At 48.0% G+C, this 19,130-nt stretch overlaps 1 protein-coding gene across 4 annotated transcripts in view; it reads right to left on the reverse strand.

The window, feature by feature from the left end:
- The window catches only part of HECTD4 (HECT domain E3 ubiquitin protein ligase 4), a 64,254-nt gene that overhangs the window by 6,251 nt on the left and 38,873 nt on the right, over positions 1 to 19,130 (reverse strand). For all 4 annotated transcript variants that reach the window (XM_014253785.2, XM_088065220.1, XM_014253787.2 and 1 more), the window contains exons 39-70: positions 18,832 to 19,034; positions 18,516 to 18,651; positions 17,725 to 17,907; positions 17,325 to 17,495; positions 16,721 to 16,890; positions 16,294 to 16,409; positions 15,375 to 15,478; positions 15,005 to 15,166; positions 14,733 to 14,881; positions 14,445 to 14,524; positions 14,163 to 14,326; positions 13,449 to 13,686; positions 12,883 to 13,019; positions 12,586 to 12,712; positions 12,209 to 12,346; positions 11,957 to 12,093; positions 11,645 to 11,805; positions 11,278 to 11,459; positions 10,690 to 10,895; positions 10,321 to 10,451; positions 9,952 to 10,157; positions 8,955 to 9,134; positions 7,368 to 8,674; positions 5,710 to 5,917; positions 4,854 to 5,077; positions 4,621 to 4,772; positions 4,100 to 4,206; positions 3,188 to 3,311; positions 2,261 to 2,451; positions 1,623 to 1,769; positions 603 to 722; positions 333 to 488 (exon numbers count right to left, since the gene is read on the reverse strand). In XM_014253785.2, the coding sequence (XP_014109260.2) occupies positions 333 to 488; positions 603 to 722; positions 1,623 to 1,769; positions 2,261 to 2,451; positions 3,188 to 3,311; positions 4,100 to 4,206; positions 4,621 to 4,772; positions 4,854 to 5,077; positions 5,710 to 5,917; positions 7,368 to 8,674; positions 8,955 to 9,134; positions 9,952 to 10,157; positions 10,321 to 10,451; positions 10,690 to 10,895; positions 11,278 to 11,459; positions 11,645 to 11,805; positions 11,957 to 12,093; positions 12,209 to 12,346; positions 12,586 to 12,712; positions 12,883 to 13,019; positions 13,449 to 13,686; positions 14,163 to 14,326; positions 14,445 to 14,524; positions 14,733 to 14,881; positions 15,005 to 15,166; positions 15,375 to 15,478; positions 16,294 to 16,409; positions 16,721 to 16,890; positions 17,325 to 17,495; positions 17,725 to 17,907; positions 18,516 to 18,651; positions 18,832 to 19,034 (6,217 nt within the window). The remainder of the gene's footprint in view (positions 1 to 332; positions 489 to 602; positions 723 to 1,622; positions 1,770 to 2,260; positions 2,452 to 3,187; positions 3,312 to 4,099; positions 4,207 to 4,620; positions 4,773 to 4,853; positions 5,078 to 5,709; positions 5,918 to 7,367; positions 8,675 to 8,954; positions 9,135 to 9,951; positions 10,158 to 10,320; positions 10,452 to 10,689; positions 10,896 to 11,277; positions 11,460 to 11,644; positions 11,806 to 11,956; positions 12,094 to 12,208; positions 12,347 to 12,585; positions 12,713 to 12,882; positions 13,020 to 13,448; positions 13,687 to 14,162; positions 14,327 to 14,444; positions 14,525 to 14,732; positions 14,882 to 15,004; positions 15,167 to 15,374; positions 15,479 to 16,293; positions 16,410 to 16,720; positions 16,891 to 17,324; positions 17,496 to 17,724; positions 17,908 to 18,515; positions 18,652 to 18,831; positions 19,035 to 19,130) is intronic.

The raw sequence follows: 19,130 nt of genomic DNA on the forward strand, positions 1-19,130 counted from the left end.
ATTCCCCCATGGATCTCCACCAAGGACCAGCAAAGCCCACGTGGATTTGGAGAGCAGAAATCCCTTTTCTCTTTGGGATCTGCCTCAACAGCCCATGGAACAGCTCTGCCAAGCTGAACCCCCTCAGCCCACGGTGCAAACACTGAGGAACCACCACCCCAAAGACAGCCAGCATCCAGGGGGATCCCATTCCTTTCCACGCACAAGGGAGTGCTGCTCCTTAAAGCCCACCCCAGGCAGGTCCTGCTGCAGAGCTGGGCTGTTGCTGGGGGATGTCACTCGGGCTGTCCCTGTCCCCACACTCCCTGGAGCCCTGTCCCAGGGTCACTCACTGGTGCCGTGCACCTCCTCCCCGGTGAAGCGGATGTTGAAGGCGTAGGTGGGGTCCCCCCCGCTGGCCAGTTTGACGCAGAGCTGGGACGAGGGCACGCAGCCCAGCTGCCGGGCGGCCTGGCAGAAGTAGGAATTCTCCGAGGAACGGATCTCCCCTGTCCGACACAAAGGGGAAAAATGAACCTGCAGCCTCACAAATCAGCAGCTGAGCTGGGGGAAAGCAGCTCTGGCTTGTTGCAAGGTGACTTGTTGGAAGGAACTTGTCGTACCTCCCACGATTTCCAGGGGATCCAGGGTGATCTCTGGGGCTGCGTGGTCAGCAGTTCTTTGGACGGTGGCATTGAGCACTCTGTTCATGACAGTGACTTTTGTGTCATAAAAGATTAAACCTGAAGAAACAAACACATTTCAGCAGAGTTAATCTACCCCCGAAATTCTCTGGTGGACAATGGCAGAATAAAAATTTCCCCTTCATTAGGAAGGTAAGACATGGCTAATCTAAATTTTTTTTAAAAAAAAAGTATTTCATGGAATCACAGAATGGTTTCCATGATTCCACTTATCCAATTCCACCAGGAACACCTTCCATAGTCCAGGTTTCTCCAAGTCCCACCTATTTGCTCCTCATGTTTTCTGGAATAAGTGTACTGATGAACACAATTCCAATGTTCTATAAATAGATCCCAGCAACTCCACCACAATCTCTGTAAATAGGAACACTCTGCCAAATACTTCTCAGCAATCTGAGATGTTTTGACAGTAAAGCTGCAGGCAAGAAATGATAAAAAAATAGGGCTGTGACACTGCCCCAAAAATATATTTAATACCTCATATCTCTGTGAAGAGAAATCTCTGAACATTCCTCACTCCCCCACACTGGTTCAGGAGTGTTTCTTTTCCAGCTGGGCCAATACAAAAACCTCCTTTCACACGCTGACACCCCTGGTGAATTCTCTGTCTTCCTCTTCTTCATAAAACAAATCTGGGCAATGTAATGACCCAAATCTTGGGTTTTTGGGTATCTAATGAAAAACACTCTGATGCACTTTTAGTGTTTTCTTGATCTTTCTAATGCTACAACAGCAAAGTTGTGGCCCTTTCACCTGATCTGCTTAACCAACAAAGAATTTTGACTTCTGGATACTCCCAAGAGGGTAAAGACCCACAGACACAGAAGATGCAACAACTCAGTGGTCATGGTGTCAGGAGGATAATCCCCCTCTCCTTGAAAAGCAAACCAAGAGAGAAGTGGCCTGTGCTCAGTGTCCCCTGCTCAGTGCCCAGCTGACCTTTGGCCTCCTGCAGTAAGGCAGCGATGCTGTTCCCGTACATCTCGGTCTGGCGCAGCTCCACCAGCGGCAGGAAGAACGTCTCCAGCGTGGTGTTGAGGGACTGCAGCAGGGCAAAGCGCAGCCGCAGGCTCTCCACGGGGACATCTGCGGGGGGAAACTCCCAGTCAGACACAGGAACAGATTCCCCACCTCCTGCAAATGCCAGCAGGTTTGGTCCAGGAGCAACACAAGCCCCTTCCAAAGCAGCCCCTCTGATCCCTGTGCTGAGGGTGCAGGAACAGCTGTGATCCCTGACATTCCTTCCTGGATCTTGAGCCCAGAATCCTCCATAATCACTGAATTCTCCTCCTAAAGTGCTCAGAACAGGATTTAAGTGACTAAAATCCGCCCTAAGTCAAGAACGGAAACCCAGCCTGCCTTCCCCTGCAAGCTGAACTCACCAGCTATTTCCTGTTCCAGCTTGGAAAGCAGGGAGCAGCTGCAGTGCATCCCTGACTTTGCCCAAGCACACCCAAGGAGAAAGAAGAGCCGGACTCAGCACTCCCCTCATCCCACACTGAACCTCCAAAGGAACACCAGGAGCACTCCCGACTCCTCCCGTGAAAAAAGCCTCGATGCCAACCATCCCCACATACTCAGGAGACAGGAAATCCTGGGATCTGCTGCGTCAGCCGGGTCCAGGTACACCTCGTGGGGGTGGAGGCGAGCGGGGGTGATGGCCAGGTGGCGGCACAGGCGGTTGATGTATTGCACCAGGGCCACGTCCATCTCCAGGCTCCACTTGCGCGACGCCTTCTGCGCGTGCCTGGCGTCGATGCAGGCACACCTGGCAAGGGACAGGGCAGAGCTGCTCACTCACAGTGTGCTGGGCAGCTACACCTGGGGTACAGCTACACCTGGAGTACAGCTACACCTGGGGTAGGACCTGGTGCCCTGCTCTTCACTCCCCTTTCCCTAAGCAGAGCTGTTTCATGACAGGAATCCCAGTGTGAGGCCAAGAGCTGATTCATCACCTGCTGCTCCTTTCTGGTATTAAAAAATTAGGCACAGAGGCACTGCCTATTAAGCTCTCTTAGTGCACTATCTGCTCTGGAGATGATAAAGGACAATTAGCCTGTGGCCTGACATAGGCAGAGAAGGAGAATTCATTTAAGGGATTTTCTTCCTTTACAATATTAAGAAGAAATTTCACAGTTCTGTCTTCTACAGCATTTCTGTGCCAGTTAAACAATGACCCAGTGCACAGGCTGGAGAAGGAAACCAGAGACAGACATGGAGCTACAGTTCCCTTCAGGATAATTTATTGTACAGTTTGGAAGCTCTAAAGGACACTGTGGCATCTGATTTAGTGGGCCATGCTGTGCACAAGAAATCAGGACCTGCATTTGGACAGCGTGTGACTTTTAAAATGCATTTTGAGGAAATAACTGATTTCCCCACAGGCCCTGCAGCCAGGGAGGGGAGTGTTAAAGCTTCTTGGATTAGGAACACTTGGGATCAGGTGTTTCAAAGTGAGCAGAGTGAACCAGTATCACCTGCTCAGAGAGATTTTCCAGCTGTACCTCTCAAAGTGCAGGTCGTAGCCACAGGACAGGATAGCTCTCCACACGCTCCGGATGTCCTGCTTGGAGCGGTCCACCACGAACCGGTGAAACCCATCCAGGGTCAGGTACTTCTCCTCAGGAACTGGCACCAAACACGGACCAGCAAAGAGTTCATCACCTGCCATGAGGTTCTCATCCACACAGGAGCAGGAGGTGGCTGCTGCAGCTTCCTCCTGCTCTTCCATCCCACCATGGACCCTTTTCTGGGGAGCTCCATCTATCACACCTTGGTCACGTCCTCCTCAGCCATTGGCACCTTCTCACTCCCCTAAAGGGCTCAAATCCCCCACTGTCCCTCTGGAACCCCTCCCTCTAACCCGGCACCAACGATCCCTTCTTGGCTGGATGCTGAAATTCCCCTTTTCTGAGCTAACCTGGCACTTCCTACCAGGAAGAGGGGAGTCCAAACCCATCTCTCTTCACTCTTCCACCTGACTAGAGAAAAGTTCTGAGCACAACCCCTGGCATGGTACGGCTGTGCTGTCTCCTCCCCAAGTTCTGAGCTATCTCCATCTTCTTTTTTATCCAATTTTCCACTTGCAACTGAAAAATTTCCCGATATAAACTGAGAAGCACAATTTAAACCCATCTGGTTCAAATACATAATATCCCAAACCCTCACAACCCCAAAGCCTTGGAACTTCACCCCTTAGGAAGTTTTCTGCATGGTTTACTGACATGCCCTACCCACTGCTGGACCCAGACTTACAGACACAAATAAAAGCTGCATTTTAAATCACTATTTAAAGAAATTAGCTAGACTAGTTAGAAATAAAGACAAACCATATCTATCATGAAGTCATATAAACATGTCAGTAAAAATGATTATCCTATGATGCAAAATTATCAATAATTCTCTGTAGCTCCTACCTTCCTGTTTCTTTGTGGGAGATTTCTCAGGGTCCTTCTCCTCAGGTTTGCTCTTCTCAGGAGATTTGGGCTTTACAGTGGGTTTCTTCTCACTTAAGGCTGTTCGGCTGAGGGACAAAGTGGGTGTTAGGGCCAAAAGTTTTCTTTCATTTGTGCACAAAATCCCAAAATTGTCTGGAAGGACCCTAAAAAGGCCATCCAGTTCCATTCCTGCAATGGGACACCTTCCATAGGTTGCTCCAAACCCTGTCCAACCTGATCTGTTTTTTTTTTTTTAATAAGTGCACTGGGATAGAACAGTGATGAACACATGTTCTATAAACAGATCCCAACAACTCCACCCCAATCTCTGGAAAAAGAAACCACTTTGCCAAATAATTTCCAGAAATCTGAGATGTTCTGACATGGATGTGTTTCCCTGTTCCACCACACGGAAACACAGAGGGATGGGGGGGATAAATCCTGGATTTCTACAGTGAAATCCAATATTCCACAAGTGCCACAAGGCTGAGGACACCCACCTGACACTGTTGAGCATAGACTTCTCCTTGGTGGGGGGTTTGGTGACCGGGCGCTTGGTGCTCACCACCTTCACCGGGTGCTGCTCCTTGCCTGCCTTGTTGTACTTGCTCTTGTCAAATTTGGGCTTGGGAACTCCATATTTCCTTAAAATCTTCCAAGACAAAAAGTGAACCGTCACCCAGTGCTCCCAAGTGACACCAGAAGAGGCTGAGAACAGCTGGCAAAGCACTACCTGGGTCAGCTGGTCCTCCAGCACCTTCTTGGGAGGGCGGACGTTGGTGAAGAAGATGTGGAGAAGGTTCCCGGGGGTTTGGGAATTGATCTGCTCCTTGCTGAGGTAAATGTCAGCCACCTTGATGGGCTTGGCTGGGGTCAGGCTCAGCATTTGTTCCGAATGGACACAGCTTTTAAAGATCTCTGTGAGGACTTCACGAGCACCTGGGACCAGCTTTTCACCTAATTAAAAAAAAAAAAAAAAAACAAACCAAAAACAAACCAACAATTTGGTACAGAATACCGTGAGAACTGGTTAGAGCTTGAAATGTGAAAATAGATTTTGCATTCAGATGAAATATTCTATCACATGGCACTTGCTTTGAGATGGAAAAAAACCCATAAATCACTTCTTCAGTGAAAAATCTCCTTCTGCACCCATTATAGAGAGAGAGTTGGCTACATCCTGTAATTATTACTTGAGGAAGCAGTGGGGATGAAAAAAGCAGTTCGTTTTTCATGCCAGGATAAAAATTATGTTGTGCAGACAGACACCAACACCTATCAACTGAACGAGCAGTCAAAAGTTGTACCAGTGGCTCTTTTCTCAAAAAAAGTCCCTAAAAAATTAAATCAGTAGTTTTTTGGGTTGATGAGGAGTGTTTTGGTTATTTATTTATGATTTATTTGATTAGCTGGGTGGCCAACTGAGCAAGGTTCAGCTTGCAAATAGCTCCTGGAGGGATAAAGCTTGCTCTGGATTTTCTCCCTGGCTGTTGTCACCCCGATTTCTACTGAAGCAAGAAGAATCTGAGCCCTGTTCATCCCCCAAAATGCTGAACACAAGACAGATTCGCCAATATCGAACCACCTACCTTTTATTGACTTATCATTGAAATAATCTTCTAGTGCCGGGCTCCCCTGGGTGTCAAACAAACTCTGATTTACAGTGGAAACAGTTAAAATCTCTTCAGTTGACATCTCCATGAGCTCATCCTCCCCATCCAGGCTGGACAAACCAATGAGGTCACTGCTGTTGAAGAGGCTGGCTCGGATTTTCTCTATTTTAGCTCTTGACCTTATCTGTACAAATAATGAAGTTAGTTCATAGCAATTCTGAGAAAACAAATTCATTTCCATTCGTAGGAATTTGGGGTTTAAGCCTTTCCCCACTCCCCATCCAGATAATCATTATTGCTTCTCCTCTCTGCTGCATCAGTAATTTGATGCCAAAATTCAGGTGCAGCCTAGAGAAAGATTCATGGAAATCCTCGTGCTGGGAGTTAACCAAACACAGCTCTGATCCACCCATCCCATTCCTCAGGCTGCAGACAGCCCTTGGCAACAGCAGGGAAGGAGCTGAGGGTGTCAGACTGGTAAGATGGCATCATTTGTAACTCTGCTGTCCCTGCCTCAATTCTGCACTCTGAAAAACCTCAATTTGCACAGGCCTTGAAGCCTCAGCTACACAGACTGGGAAGGGGAACAGCAATTTCCTTTGATTCCTAGAATAACCACTACCAGAGCAGCTCCAGACTTGGGATAGTTTCCATGTGAACACTCTGGCAGCTCTCTCTCCACACTTAATGCTTTATTTCAATGATGTCTTCACGTCAATTAACAGCTCAAGAATAGCAACTTGCAGAGTTTCCATCTGAATAAAGCTGATTTTCTTCTAAAAGAGGAACTGATACAATCCCAGACTATACAAAAACATCTCTCTCCATTGCCAGGCTGCCAGGAATGGCTGTGCTTCTGGAAGCTCCTGATAAATCTGCAGCAGGCAATTCATGGCAGCAGCAGAGAGGAAGGTTCTTGTGCAGAGCTGAGCACCTGGAGTGACCCAGCACTGATGGCAACCACCCACAACGCTTTTAAAAATTAATTTGGAGCCAGACAGCAACAAAATTTATCATCTCTCCTAAAGTACCTTTATAGAGGAATCCATAGGTGGCTCAAAATAGGTGAAAATGTACTGATTAAACATTAAACAATTGCTTTGTGGGTCAAACCAAAAGGGCCCCAATCTCTAAATTCCTCTCAGTGGTGGCCAGGGCAAATCTTAGAGAAAGGCACATGAAAGGAAATGAATTGATCTTTCTCCTGGTGTGTTCTCCCAGCCCCTGCAAAGCAGTTTAAAGATTTCCCCAGCTGGAAGCTGCACTGGCTGCTGTGCTCCACAGCTACCAATCCTCCAGGAATTTAATCCCTTAGGAATTCATTCATGGTCTTGGCTTCAGCAGCACTCTGTGAAAACGAGCTCTACAAGCTGGAACACACAAGAGCTCTTCCCTACTTCCCTCTGTCCTCCACCTGCTGCTGGATCACTCCCACTTCTGGGTCCCCTCAGTCCTTCGAGAGACAGGGATTGTTCCCAAGACTGTGAATGTGGAGAAGGGAATTCTGTGCTCCTCAAGCCACCCTGTCCAAGCTGAGAGCTCCCATTTACCCTGCACCCGTGGAAAGAGCCAGTCCCTAGAGCGAGATCCCGTTCTCCCAGAAAACCCCGGCTCCAGAGGTTCCTCTCCGTTACCTCCACCACAGCGAAGCCCTTGATGGGCCGTGACAGCAGCGGCTGATTGTCCAGAGATGTCACGGTGTACATGGAGCCCACGTCCGACACCGACGCCGTTTCCACGTTGTCCAGCGGCTCCCCGAGGCTGCCCAGGCTGCCCAGGCTCCCGGTGCTGCAGTGGGAAAGATCCAAACTCTCCTGGCTGGACACCACGTGCGGCTGCTCCAGCAATCCGGGCGGGATGGCCAGCTCCAGCCCTGCTTGGAACTGGTCCACGGAGATGTCGCTGACGGTCCGGGATATTCCCTGGGAGCTGCAGAGGGAAGCCTGGCTCGTGGATGCCGAGGCGCTGACGCTCATGGCGGGGGTGACGCTGCTGGAGCTGCTGATGTCCAAACTGTCGGCGCTGCTGGAAACCGTCGGCTTTTCCAGCTCCGTCCTGCACTCGCCTCCTTCCGCTTTGTCCTTAGTTTTTTTGGGATCCTCTTCCTGCAGAGGGATGTAGATCTCATCCTTGAAGACCCCCCCGTGGGCATTGCAGGCCTTCCTGATGGCGTTCCTGACAGTGCCCTCCTCCAGGTGCGTGGGGATGCCGGAGATGACGAGCAGGCGGCTGTGGGCCGTGGGCCCCACCAGGGCCTGGCAGGCGTCTGCCACCGCATCGTTGGTCACCCCCAGCCCCTGGGGGTCCTTCTTTGTCAGGTGCCTGAGGATTATCAGCAGGGTCAGAGCTCTGTGGAACCACAGCATGTCCTCAGGCTTGCTGCCCCCGATGCTGAGCAGCGCCGCGTCCGTCTCGGCCGCCCTGGATGAAGCCCTTTTCCCTGAGGACGAGGTTTTTTCCCGCTTCATTTTGACTTTTTTCCTCTTGGACAGCAAGCTTGGGCTCTGTGGTGTCTGCCCTGGCGAAGAGGAGGATGAGGAGGAGGAGTCACTAAGATTTGGGGCACTGGTGGATGAGATCACATTGGCTGTCACGCTCATGTTGATGGGCAAGGTGACTTCTGCCACAGCCAGGCACACTTCCATCAGGGCGTGGAAGTAGGTGGAGAATCTTCCCTGGTCAGCCACTCCAACCCCAGAGCCACCACAGGCGTTCCCAGACACCCAGTTCTGGGTTTCCTCATCGTAGAGCTTGTGCAGCTCTGACTGCAGGGCCATGAGCATGGCCAGGCAGGGGTTGAGCTGCAGGGCAATGGATGAGGACAATCCTGCTGGATTCTTCTTCTGCTCCAGATTGTGGATTTTGCGAAGCAGCTCGGCCAAGAGGTGAAAGATCAATTCCTTCACACACGCTGCCATGTCAGTTGTCCAGAGGAAGTTGCCTGTGTGAGGAAGGCAAGGCACAGCAGTGAGCGGAGTTTCACTCTTAGCAGAAAGTGACATTAAAAAAAAGCACCAGAAAAGCTCATTTCAACATCAGTAAGAAAGACAGGAAGGTTATTCTGAGAACTGCAAATCGACAGAAAATTTCTGGAGTTTGAAGAAAATTTCATTACAGTGGAAGAGCTCAGAAAATTTCAACTGTAGCTTTTGTTTCCTAAACTCTCCACCTGAGCCAGCACATTATCAGTGCTCATTGCTAGGGAAATACTCCATTCTCACCTAAAAATTCCACTACTTGCAAGAGAACTGAGGCAGGAATAGTATCCAGTTCATCTTCAGATTTTCCATCCCCATCTTCTAATTTCCAGGTTAAGAGCTGTTCCGTGAATGCCATTGCCAGGGGGAATTCCAGGGGCAGGGAGTGCAAGACCAACACAGCTCCAGGAGGAGGAGACACTCCTAAGCCAAAAGGTGAAAGAAATTCCTTATCATGATTCTGAGCACATTTAGGATTTTTTCAAGGCTAAACTTATGTTAAGAGAGAATTTTCTCACAAGTAGCACCTTGTAATAAACAAATAGGAATGTTTCTCTGTATCGATAAGTTAATATAATCTATAATTATAAATGCACAGAGAACATTTTATTCACATAATGAAACAGAATAATTTTCAGCCTGAACATATCTAAATATACACACAGAACTCCCCCCAAAATAATTTATTTCTGTCTGATGGGCACTGAAAATAACATCAGCAGAAGAACTTTAGGATCTCCTAGGGGAAGTTCTAAGAGCTCACTGCACCCAGTCACCTTCACTGCTCTAAATCCAATCTCTCCCTTTGGGCAAGAGTAGAAAGAATATTAATTATTCTTCTTGCAGGAGAAGCTGGGGTGACCTCAGTATTGCTACACTGCAGATATATTTACTCTGTGGATAAGAGGGTCCTACAAACACCTAAAAAAGCAATAAAAAATTATTCTCCATCTGAAACAGCTCCTCAAACACCAACAGCACCAACACCGCAGGATTTTTAATCAAATATTTTGAATACAAACACTGCTGGGTGAACTCCTGGAATATAAAAATCAGAATCAGATGGTTGCCAATGTTTATAAATCCAGGCTTTTTTTGGTTTAGAATGAATTCTTTGTACAGAAGTCCTAACCGCTGCTAGGACCAGCACGCAGGACGGTGCTGCAGAGGCCACAATGAAGCTGTTCTCAGCTCCGAGAGCTCAGTGCAGGCTTTTCCCTGGTGCTGTGGCTGTGCTCACCCAGTTTGATGTGCACCCTGTCGGTGGGGGTGATGACAGCTGGGTACTGGTTGGTGGTGGGGGGCGGTGTCAGGCCGGTGTTGGTGGGGGAGGCGTCGCGGGGGTAGCACACGGCCTCGATCAGGTTCAGCTGCCCGTTCCTCTTCACCTTGTGCCCCAGCCCATAGACCAGCACCCGAGCCCAGGGGGCCTTGTACAGGGACGAGCTGGGGAAACAGCAGCACAGCTTGGTTAGGCTCAAACCAGCTGGAAAACGTCCCAGCCACCACTCAGAACAAGTCTTAGAGAAGAGAAAATTAAAAAAAGCCAGTAACCCCATCCCCATGGCTGCCAGGCTCAGACCCAGCTTTGCCCCTCTCCATGACTCACTCTTTTCGGAACCCAGACTGACTTTCCTTGCAGGACACAATCACAAAGGCAGCCCCAGGAAAATTCACATCCATGTTGACCTTGGATTCAGAAATTGGGAATTCTTCGGCAGGAAATTGTTCTGGTGCTGCCTGTAACAGGACAATCCATCATGGAAGATCACAAACAGCAGCAGATCTCCTCCCCCTTCTTACAGAGTGCCCTACAGCCAATGTATTTAATTAACTGCAAATTATGACACAGTGGGAGGCTGCTTCATTTTAATTCAACCCAGAGTGCTGCTACTGCCTCTGTTTTCAGTCACTCAGAGAACAAGGGCTCCAGAGAAGGGAACCCAACGCTCCCATGAAACGTGAGTGAGTCCTTTACCTGCAGAAAGGAGCAGATCTGTTTGGTGAGGTCCAGCAGACTCTCCTCTCCCTGATGCAGCGTCCGAGTGATGGCCACAGTGAGCCACTCCCTGATGGCCTGGGAGTTGCCCTGGTAGAAGAGGTCTGTGGCAGCACAGGTCTGGGAATGGATGCAGTGCTGCAGGGACTGGGCCAGGAGAATGGAGCTAGAGCTGATGGTTCCATCTGGAATGACGAGGAAAACAGCACAAATTTGGAGAGCACTCCAACTGTTTATGTAGCCTGGAAAACAAAAGCTGTAAAACACCTGGAAGATTCCCAACCTCTGTTTCCAAGTGGAAAACTCCAAGTGGAAAAGCCAGCAGGTGAAAGGAGCCAGCCAGGCCCAGCCTTGTGGCTGCATTGGCCTCTCCATTCCAGCTGTGCCCCTCACCAGCCTCAGCCCAGCCCCAGGCGAGGGCAAACACGGAGCTGTGCCATCACCCCAGCTCATGCTTAAACACCATCATTATTAACCAGCTAATGAAGAAATACCAAATTTGGTAACTTTTTTGTCCCCAGGAAAGTACTGTACCAAAGAAGAGCTGTGACAAAACCAAGTGTTTACCAGGAAGAGGTGGTGCAAGAAGCTGGTTGGAGAGCAGCTGCAGGTGCTCCAGGGTGATATCCCGGATGGCAGGAATGTGGAACAGCCGGGTGAACATGTGGGGAGATTTGGGAGCAAAAATATTGAGCAGAGCCATGCGACAGTAGAGCTTGGCCAGGGCAGCTTCACTCCTCAACAACTCCCTAGGGAACACAAACATTAATTCTATTAATTCCTCAACATTAAATCCAACCATGACAATAAGATTGAGAAGTTTGTACTGCTTGAAACAGAGCTGTAGCAGGTAACTGTACTACAGGAAATGCTCTTCAGGTAATTCAAATTCAGGTAATAAAGTGCCTTTAAGTAACTACATCTCTCTTTTCACCTGTGAATTTGGATGTTGGTGTTATCCAGGGTGACCAATCCATTGGTTGCAGTCCTCCTGTATCCTGCAGGTGGCCTTTCCAACATGTCAATGGGATACCAGTACCTCACCAGGACTCCCTCACTCCGCAGATAGGTCTCGACTTGGACCAGCTCATTCACCTGCAACAGCAAACCCAGCACTGTCAGAAACACAATAATTATAACCACATCTTTCCTTCCAAGAGAGCCCCAATCCAGCTCCCTGAGCAGTTTTTGCTCCCAGCTGTGTGATGCTGATCCTTCCAAGCCCTCCCAGCGCATGTTTACTCACTGAGTCCACATCCAGGACAACCCCATGAAGGCCAAATGTCTTCAGCATGCCCCGAATGGCAAATTTGGGCAGAGCCGTTCCGACAGCGCTGCTGGTGACGTTGTTGCTGTCAGGAGAGCGAGTCACCACGGTGAGACCTGGAGAAAGGGACACCACTTTGAAGGTGTTTTCCTCAGGTGACAACTTCTGCAGTAGGTCCCAAAAACCTCTGAGCTTTTCTTTACCCCTCAGGATCTGCTGTGCTGCCCTTACCTTTCCGTACTTTATCAATCGTGAATTTGTTTGCTTCATCTTTGATATCCTCGATGGTGGGAAGGTAGAGATCCCTTGGGATGCCTCCGTTTTCCTCGTACAGGAATTCCACAGTTTGCCTTGCTATATCAACCATTCCTGAAAGACAGGAGGGAGTGCAAGTTATTTACCTCAGCCACCTAAAGTAAGTTCTTATTCTCATTAAGATCCCAAGCAGGTGAGTTTTTCAATTTCTTAAATGCTCTCTCAGACTGAAAGATGGAAATTGGGAGTTTTCCTAAGAAAGCTTTTCCTGATCTTCTCATGAGGGCTCAGAATTCCTTCCTTGCTCTTAATGTGACTTTCTCACAAACACACAGAAATAAATACAGCCATACCTAACTGTAAAGCTCCTTTAATCTGATCCAGCCCAGACTTCCTCTCAGCCTCATTACGGAATCTTCTTCTAATTGTAGGGAAAACTTTGGTTTCCCAGGCTTTGACCAAGAGGGCATAGTGATCCTCCTACAAAGACACGAGAGTTTTAGAGCACCAGGAAGTGGTAAGTTACCAGCAGTTATATTTTTGTTAGGGAAGCAGGAAAAGCTCTTGTGTGGCAAAATTTCAAAATCTAAATGACAAGATCTGGTTTTAGGCTCTAAAATAGAGAAGGCAGAGTTTGCCACATTCCTTACCCTGGGAATGTCATCGTCATCATCATCATCACTTTCATCATCTGCAATAGGAGGGGGGTGAGGATCAGGGCCTGAGGTGATGAAGTTCTCATAGCTCAGCTCCATTTTATAGTGGCAGGATGTGTCACTGTCATACTCTGCAAGACACAGACAGAAATAATGAGATGATAATGCATGCAAAGACATCCCATGAAATTGGAGATACACAGCATTCCATGCTCTCCAATCAGGGGGTGGGAATGCAATTCCTTTTGACACAGCATAACCAATTGGCTGATCCAATCCACCATGACATCCTATTGTATCCCAAGCCCTAATGAGATCATTTCTCATTGTAGCTGCATTAATTACAAATAATTTGCGTATTCACATAGAAGAAGACCAAAGAAGATAATTTTAATTGCCTTGTCTAGAATCAGATAAACATGGCTTTGACTTGTGGCACTGCCCCACCTAAACAGGCACTATCTAAGGATTAAGGACTGCAGCCAGGCTGGGCTTAAATCCTTTTTCCTTGCTTGGCATTTCTGCTGGGAGAGCTTTGAAAGGAGCGAGCGGCACTTTACGTTGCTGAGCCGTGGCGACGGCGGCGATCCTGCAGGGGGGCCCGTGGGTGCCGGGGTCGGAGGCGATGCTGGTGCCAGCGTCATTGTCACTGTCAGAGGCCATGGCAAAGGGCAAGGCCTCGAAGTTGGCGCTGATCTCCTCGGCCAGGTCGAGGCACAGGTCGGCGGCGTTGCGGTGAGCCTGGCCCTCGGCGTAGGCGAATGGCCGCGAACCGAAGTTTGCCCGCACCTTGGTGTTCTGCAAAAGGATCCAGGGAAGCTCTCAGATCCTGCTCTGAGCCCTCACTCTGCTCCATCTGTGGTCAGGAGCTGATCACACCTCCCTGCCACCAGGATCTCCAGCTGCAACTCTGGGAAAGCTTCAAGCTGCTTAAGACACGCTTTGAGCTCGCCTGCTTTCCAGCTTCAGGCTGCAGCAGCCGGAGCTGGGTGCTCTGAAGAAAGGTCAGTGCTGGCCAGGAATGCTGGGAGAGGAGCTCCTGGAATGGCACAAGGCATCCTGCCAGCCCAGCTGCACGCTGCTGTGCTAATGGGCAGGGAAAACTAAAACAATGACACAACACATGCACCTGGGCGGGCTAATGAATACCTCAACCTACCCAAGAAAGGTAAAAACTATCAATTTTGCTTTCCTACAGAGCAGGTTCAATATTTTATATAATGTTTTTAGTATATCTGAAAGCATATTAAGTGACATTTCTGTTACAAACTTGCCTTTTTCTGGATGTGGACAACTGGCCACATTCCACCAGACACATCCTCTAGGTAGGGCACAAGTCTCTGCCCACAGTATGTAAAATAAACTCTGCCCTTTGCTGGCTGCCCTGGAGGAGGGGGAGTTCCTTCTGTTCTTTCCCATCCAATTCCTGCTACATCACCTGGAGAAAAAACACAGTCATAAAAAGGATTTTATCAGTTTTCTCATCTAGCATTTCCCTGACATTTAGAGGATTTTCTGATGGAGCAGATAAGGGTTTTAGCCATGCTCTCACATACCAGGGGAAAGAGTCACATCCAGTCTGACACTCTTCCACTGCAGCAGGCTGGAGCCATTGTAATGCACTGCTCGCCCATTGCTGAGGGACAAGAGGGACACAGTGAGCCAGAGCAGGATCACCACTCACCAAAGCTGTGATACTCAAAAGGCAACTCAACTCTCCTGATTTTGCAAGGATATTCCAGTCCATCACTTCAGCACTTCAATTTAAAAGTATGTACTGCCCACTACAGCCTCCTCCCCAATCTGCAGACAAATGTGGTTTCTGATGTGTGTCCCAAACCTACTTGTGAAAGAGGCAGGTGCCCACTGGGTTTGTCCAAGCCCCATCCCGTTTTTCAGCCTCTGTGGCAAATCCAAAGGAAACTATTGGCCCAGTGTCATCATCTGTATCTCCATAGGAAACCACTTCAATTTCCCAGTAGAATGACGGTGCCTAGAAATAAAAATAGACACATTTAAAAAAATTATTTACAAAACCGAGTTCAAAGAGGCAATCTCCTTTTCATGGCCTGTTGGATATTCAATGACAAACTGTTGGAGAGCTGTGAGGTCTCACCTGCACTGGCACTGGGGAGGTGGCATAGATAAAGGTGCCCCGAGGAAGTCCCCCACCTGCACTGGGATCAGCCAGGAAGGTCACAGCAGTGAGGTGGGAGGAGAACATGCAGGCTCTCACTGGGGGGAACACCCTGGACGGGCTCCACGTGATTTCTTTGGGCTGCAGACACAACAGAGCAGTTTATTCTACCAATCACAATTCAAGACACCCACTAAAATACAACCACGGAGTTTATGGGGGCACATTTAATACAACTCCAACAAATCACATCCCAAGGCAGAAATCCACATGAAATATTTCAAGAAGAATGCCCCCAGTTTGGGCAGTCCCCCCAGGGCAGAGGGCTCAGCACTGTCCCTGTGCTCACCTGTCTCCTGTCTGCTTGCAGGGGAGGAGGAGGGGGCCGAGCACAGTCCCGGTACAACATCCGTAACCTCTCACACTGCATCTCCACAACCACGAGCCTCTCCCCTGCAACAACAACCCAAACCAGGCATCAGCTCCCAGCTGCTTCCTCCTGTCCAACACTGCAATCCTTAATACAGAGATAAATATGATATTTGCACTTTGAGGAGGTTTGATCAGCCTCACTTACCTAAACAATGGGATTAAGAGTAAAATGTAACATATGCAAGTATTTTCTCATGTTGAATTTATATTTGGTTTGCAAAGACACTTATGTTAATTAAGATATAAAATTCATTTTAGTGAGCAAGTTTATGGCCCAGCAAAGGCAGGAAAGCAAAAAAATTTATGTCTAATGTCACAAAAATCAGTCCTTACACTTTTACACCTAAATCCCTTGGCTCCTACCCTTCAGTTCAGCCACCTTTTCTCTGACATGTTCCTAAAAACCTGCCCCTGAATTAAGACTTCTGCTGGGCCCAGTGCTTATCCTTCAACAAGGAGAGCTCAAGGATCAGGAATATAACAAAGCACTGCAAAAACCAGCAGAAAGGTCATAAAAAGAAAACATACAAATGATAATGTCATGGAATACAGAGTAGGGTATGCAGGAAGAAAGCAAAGTGGAGAGTGCAGAAGAAAAACAGGACTTGCTTCTTTGATACGCAGAATAATCCTGTTCTGGCCTAAATTAATGCCTAATGTTTAATGATATAGGCTGATTATTAGCTGCTCTTCCATCAGCAGCTCTGCAGCTGTGACAAGACACAGCCCTGTGCCAGTTCCTAAACTCTTAGTAGCTGGAGGAGAAAACACTGAAATGATTTTAAAAGCTGATCTGTCTCTGACCTGAATATGCCAAGAAGGTGTTGGCTACATACCAGGGCTGCACTCCTGGGCCACCAAATTCAGAACTTCTACAGCAGCTGGGCACTGTTGAATGAATTCTTCACAGAATGAGCTGTCTTCCAACAGCTGAGCCATCACCAGGCATGCTCTGAACAGAAAAATTATACATTTGAAGTGTTACAAAGTGGATGCTGAATTCAAAGCTGGCATTACAGTAATGAATTTAAGGGTGGCCTTAACCCTGATTTTAGCTGGACCCTCCCCAGAGGCAGCTTTTCCCTGCCTCATAAATGGATTTATTGAAGCATTTGCTCAGTGTTACAGGGACACTCAAGAACAACACCCAGACACTGAAAGGGTGCAGAGGAATTTCTGCAGTCCCTCGCTGCACACCCCCAGAGGAAGGGCACAAGAACTCATGCAATTCCTGGGATGTTTGTGCATGAAGGCAGGACTCACCTGGTTCTTATTTCAGCAAGGAGCCGGACCACTGCCATTACTGGGGTTGAGCCATCTCCTGTTGCAGGAAGTGAGGTGTGAATAGAGAGACTTCCCTCCTGAGGGAGCAACATGGACTGGACTGCCTGTACTACCTTCTCAGTAATGGACAGTTTATGAAGAGGCAATGCCTGATGGTGGGGGGGCACGGTAAAAAGTTAAATTCAAGTAGTTAGTTTCTAAGAAATGAGGGTGTTTTATTACCTGGAGTTAATTCTTATATTTTACTAATACAATATCAGCACCAAACACCAACAAAAGAAAAAAACAACAAAAAAAAACAAACCCCAAACAAAGCCAGAAATTAACCAAAAAACCCCCAACCCAGTATGCAATGGAATATCATTAAGCACAAAAGATGAATACTCATGTTACTTGAATGAGAACTTAAACACAGTATTAATATACGCTTAAAAAAACAAGGCAAACGTTACAAATCATTTCAAAGCAAAGATGAAACACCGTTTTTTTTTAACGTGCTGTAGATTAATAGTCAGTATGCTGTGACAGAAATAAAGCAAGAATCGAGATTATACTGAATATTGGATGTTTAAAACTGCCATACCTCAGATCTTGGAACACAGAGCCTAGATAATGGAATAGTTAAAGTGTCTGATGCCTGGGAGGTCTTTCTAGTGTCTATAGTGGTGGGTGGGAATTTGACCGTGGCTATACCTTCTTGCTCATTAATAGATGCCACAACTCCAATGCTTCCTGCTATTCCTTTGCCTAAAACCTACAACCAAAGAAGAGCTGCATGAGACTGAAGGTGTTACAACCAGGAGTCAGGGTCTGACATCACACATCAACTGCACACACAAGCACAGGGGCGTGTTGTAGGAAACAAGCTCCACAAGCTGCTGTTCCACAAGCACATCCTGCTCCCAAGGATCCCAGTGAAGGCAAAACCTCAGGAGAGCAGCAATTCTCATCTAAGATATCAAATATGAACAGTGCTGAATTACCTGAACTTCAGAACCTATTTTAATTGTCTCCTTAAAGCCACCCAGAGCACACAGGGCAGCCACTGCCTGCCGAGCAATCCTTTGAAGTTTAGCCAGTTTCCTTCCACTGCTACTCCCATTCTCCAAAATGCTCTCTGCATATTTCCCAAGCTGTGGAATGTACATCAGAGCCCGAGACAGAACCTGAAGACAGAAGCAAAAATACCAGGGAACGACTTCAAAGCACAATTCCAACAAAAAACCAATGCCCCAAGCCTCCAGCCCACACAGTCTCACAAGAATTATTTTTGTTCTTGAAGACAATTATACAACTCAGAATATTCCAAGTTCTCTGAAGTGTGAGCACCATCAAAGCCATGACCATTCCCTGGTAACTTTTAGGATAAAATATAATCTTGGCAAAAGTCTTTGCTGAGGATTTCACCTAAGGAATAGATTAGGTGCTGCAGGATTCAGAGGAACATAAAACCAACTTGTTTTGTTCCAGCCAACACTTCGTACCTTCAGAGGCCACAGCCAAGACAGAAAAACCTGCCACAGGCAAGGGAACTCCCCAACAAACAGCATTGTTAATGCCTGAAAAGAATGACAGCACATTATCTAATGATGGGTAAATTCTGAGTGTTTGTTCCACCCCAAGACAGCTGAGAAAGGGCTGGGTCTGTGCAGCTTCACACCCTGGTGTGAACTGGTTTTGTGTAAATCAGAATGGAGCAGCTCAGGCCTTGCTCATCATTAGATTCTCCAACTACTCAACCCCCACTGCACCACTCATGGCTGTCTTTGCTCACTTTTTCAGCAGTTGTTGTCCAGATCTGGGCTGCATTGGACTCTGGGGCCATGAGCAGGCTGTGCAGCAGGGCAATCACCTCTGCTGCCATGCTGTTAGCCACGTGCCCGCTGATGAACGGCCTCACCGGATCCGTCCTGCCCGGGAGACAAAGGCAATGTGACCACTCAGCTCAAAACCACAGAACAAAAAGAAGCTTCATTTGTCAACAAGATATAAACAGCAAAAGAAGGAGGAAGTTTATCAACAGAGATTATCTTTGGGAGCACTACGAATATCGGTAGAGAGAAAAGCAGAATGCAGACTACAGGATTTACCTGGCGAGCTCCGAATTCCTCTCCCTGCAAATGGAGGTTTGTGCAGTCTTCTTTTTGTCCCCAGTGGACAAGCCACTGCTGCTCTCTGGATTGACAGTCTCTATGGGTGGCCCCACACTCACTATCAGCCCAGATTGTGCCCACTTGGTTGCCTTTCTAAGAGCTGCAGCAGCTTCCTCTGTAATGACTTCACAGCAACCACACTGCAAAGGAAATTGCCACGGAAGGCAAATGTCAGATGTGTTTGGTCACTCTGCTCTTGTAAAAGTGCTGAGAACACAGCAAAACCCCTTCCTGGG

The sequence above is a fragment of the Pseudopodoces humilis genome, chromosome 20, assembly GCF_049639895.1.
Source record: "Pseudopodoces humilis isolate 2021_Gansu_Grassland_sample_001 chromosome 20, ASM4963989v1, whole genome shotgun sequence".
Classification (NCBI taxonomy): domain Eukaryota; kingdom Metazoa; phylum Chordata; class Aves; order Passeriformes; family Paridae; genus Pseudopodoces; species Pseudopodoces humilis.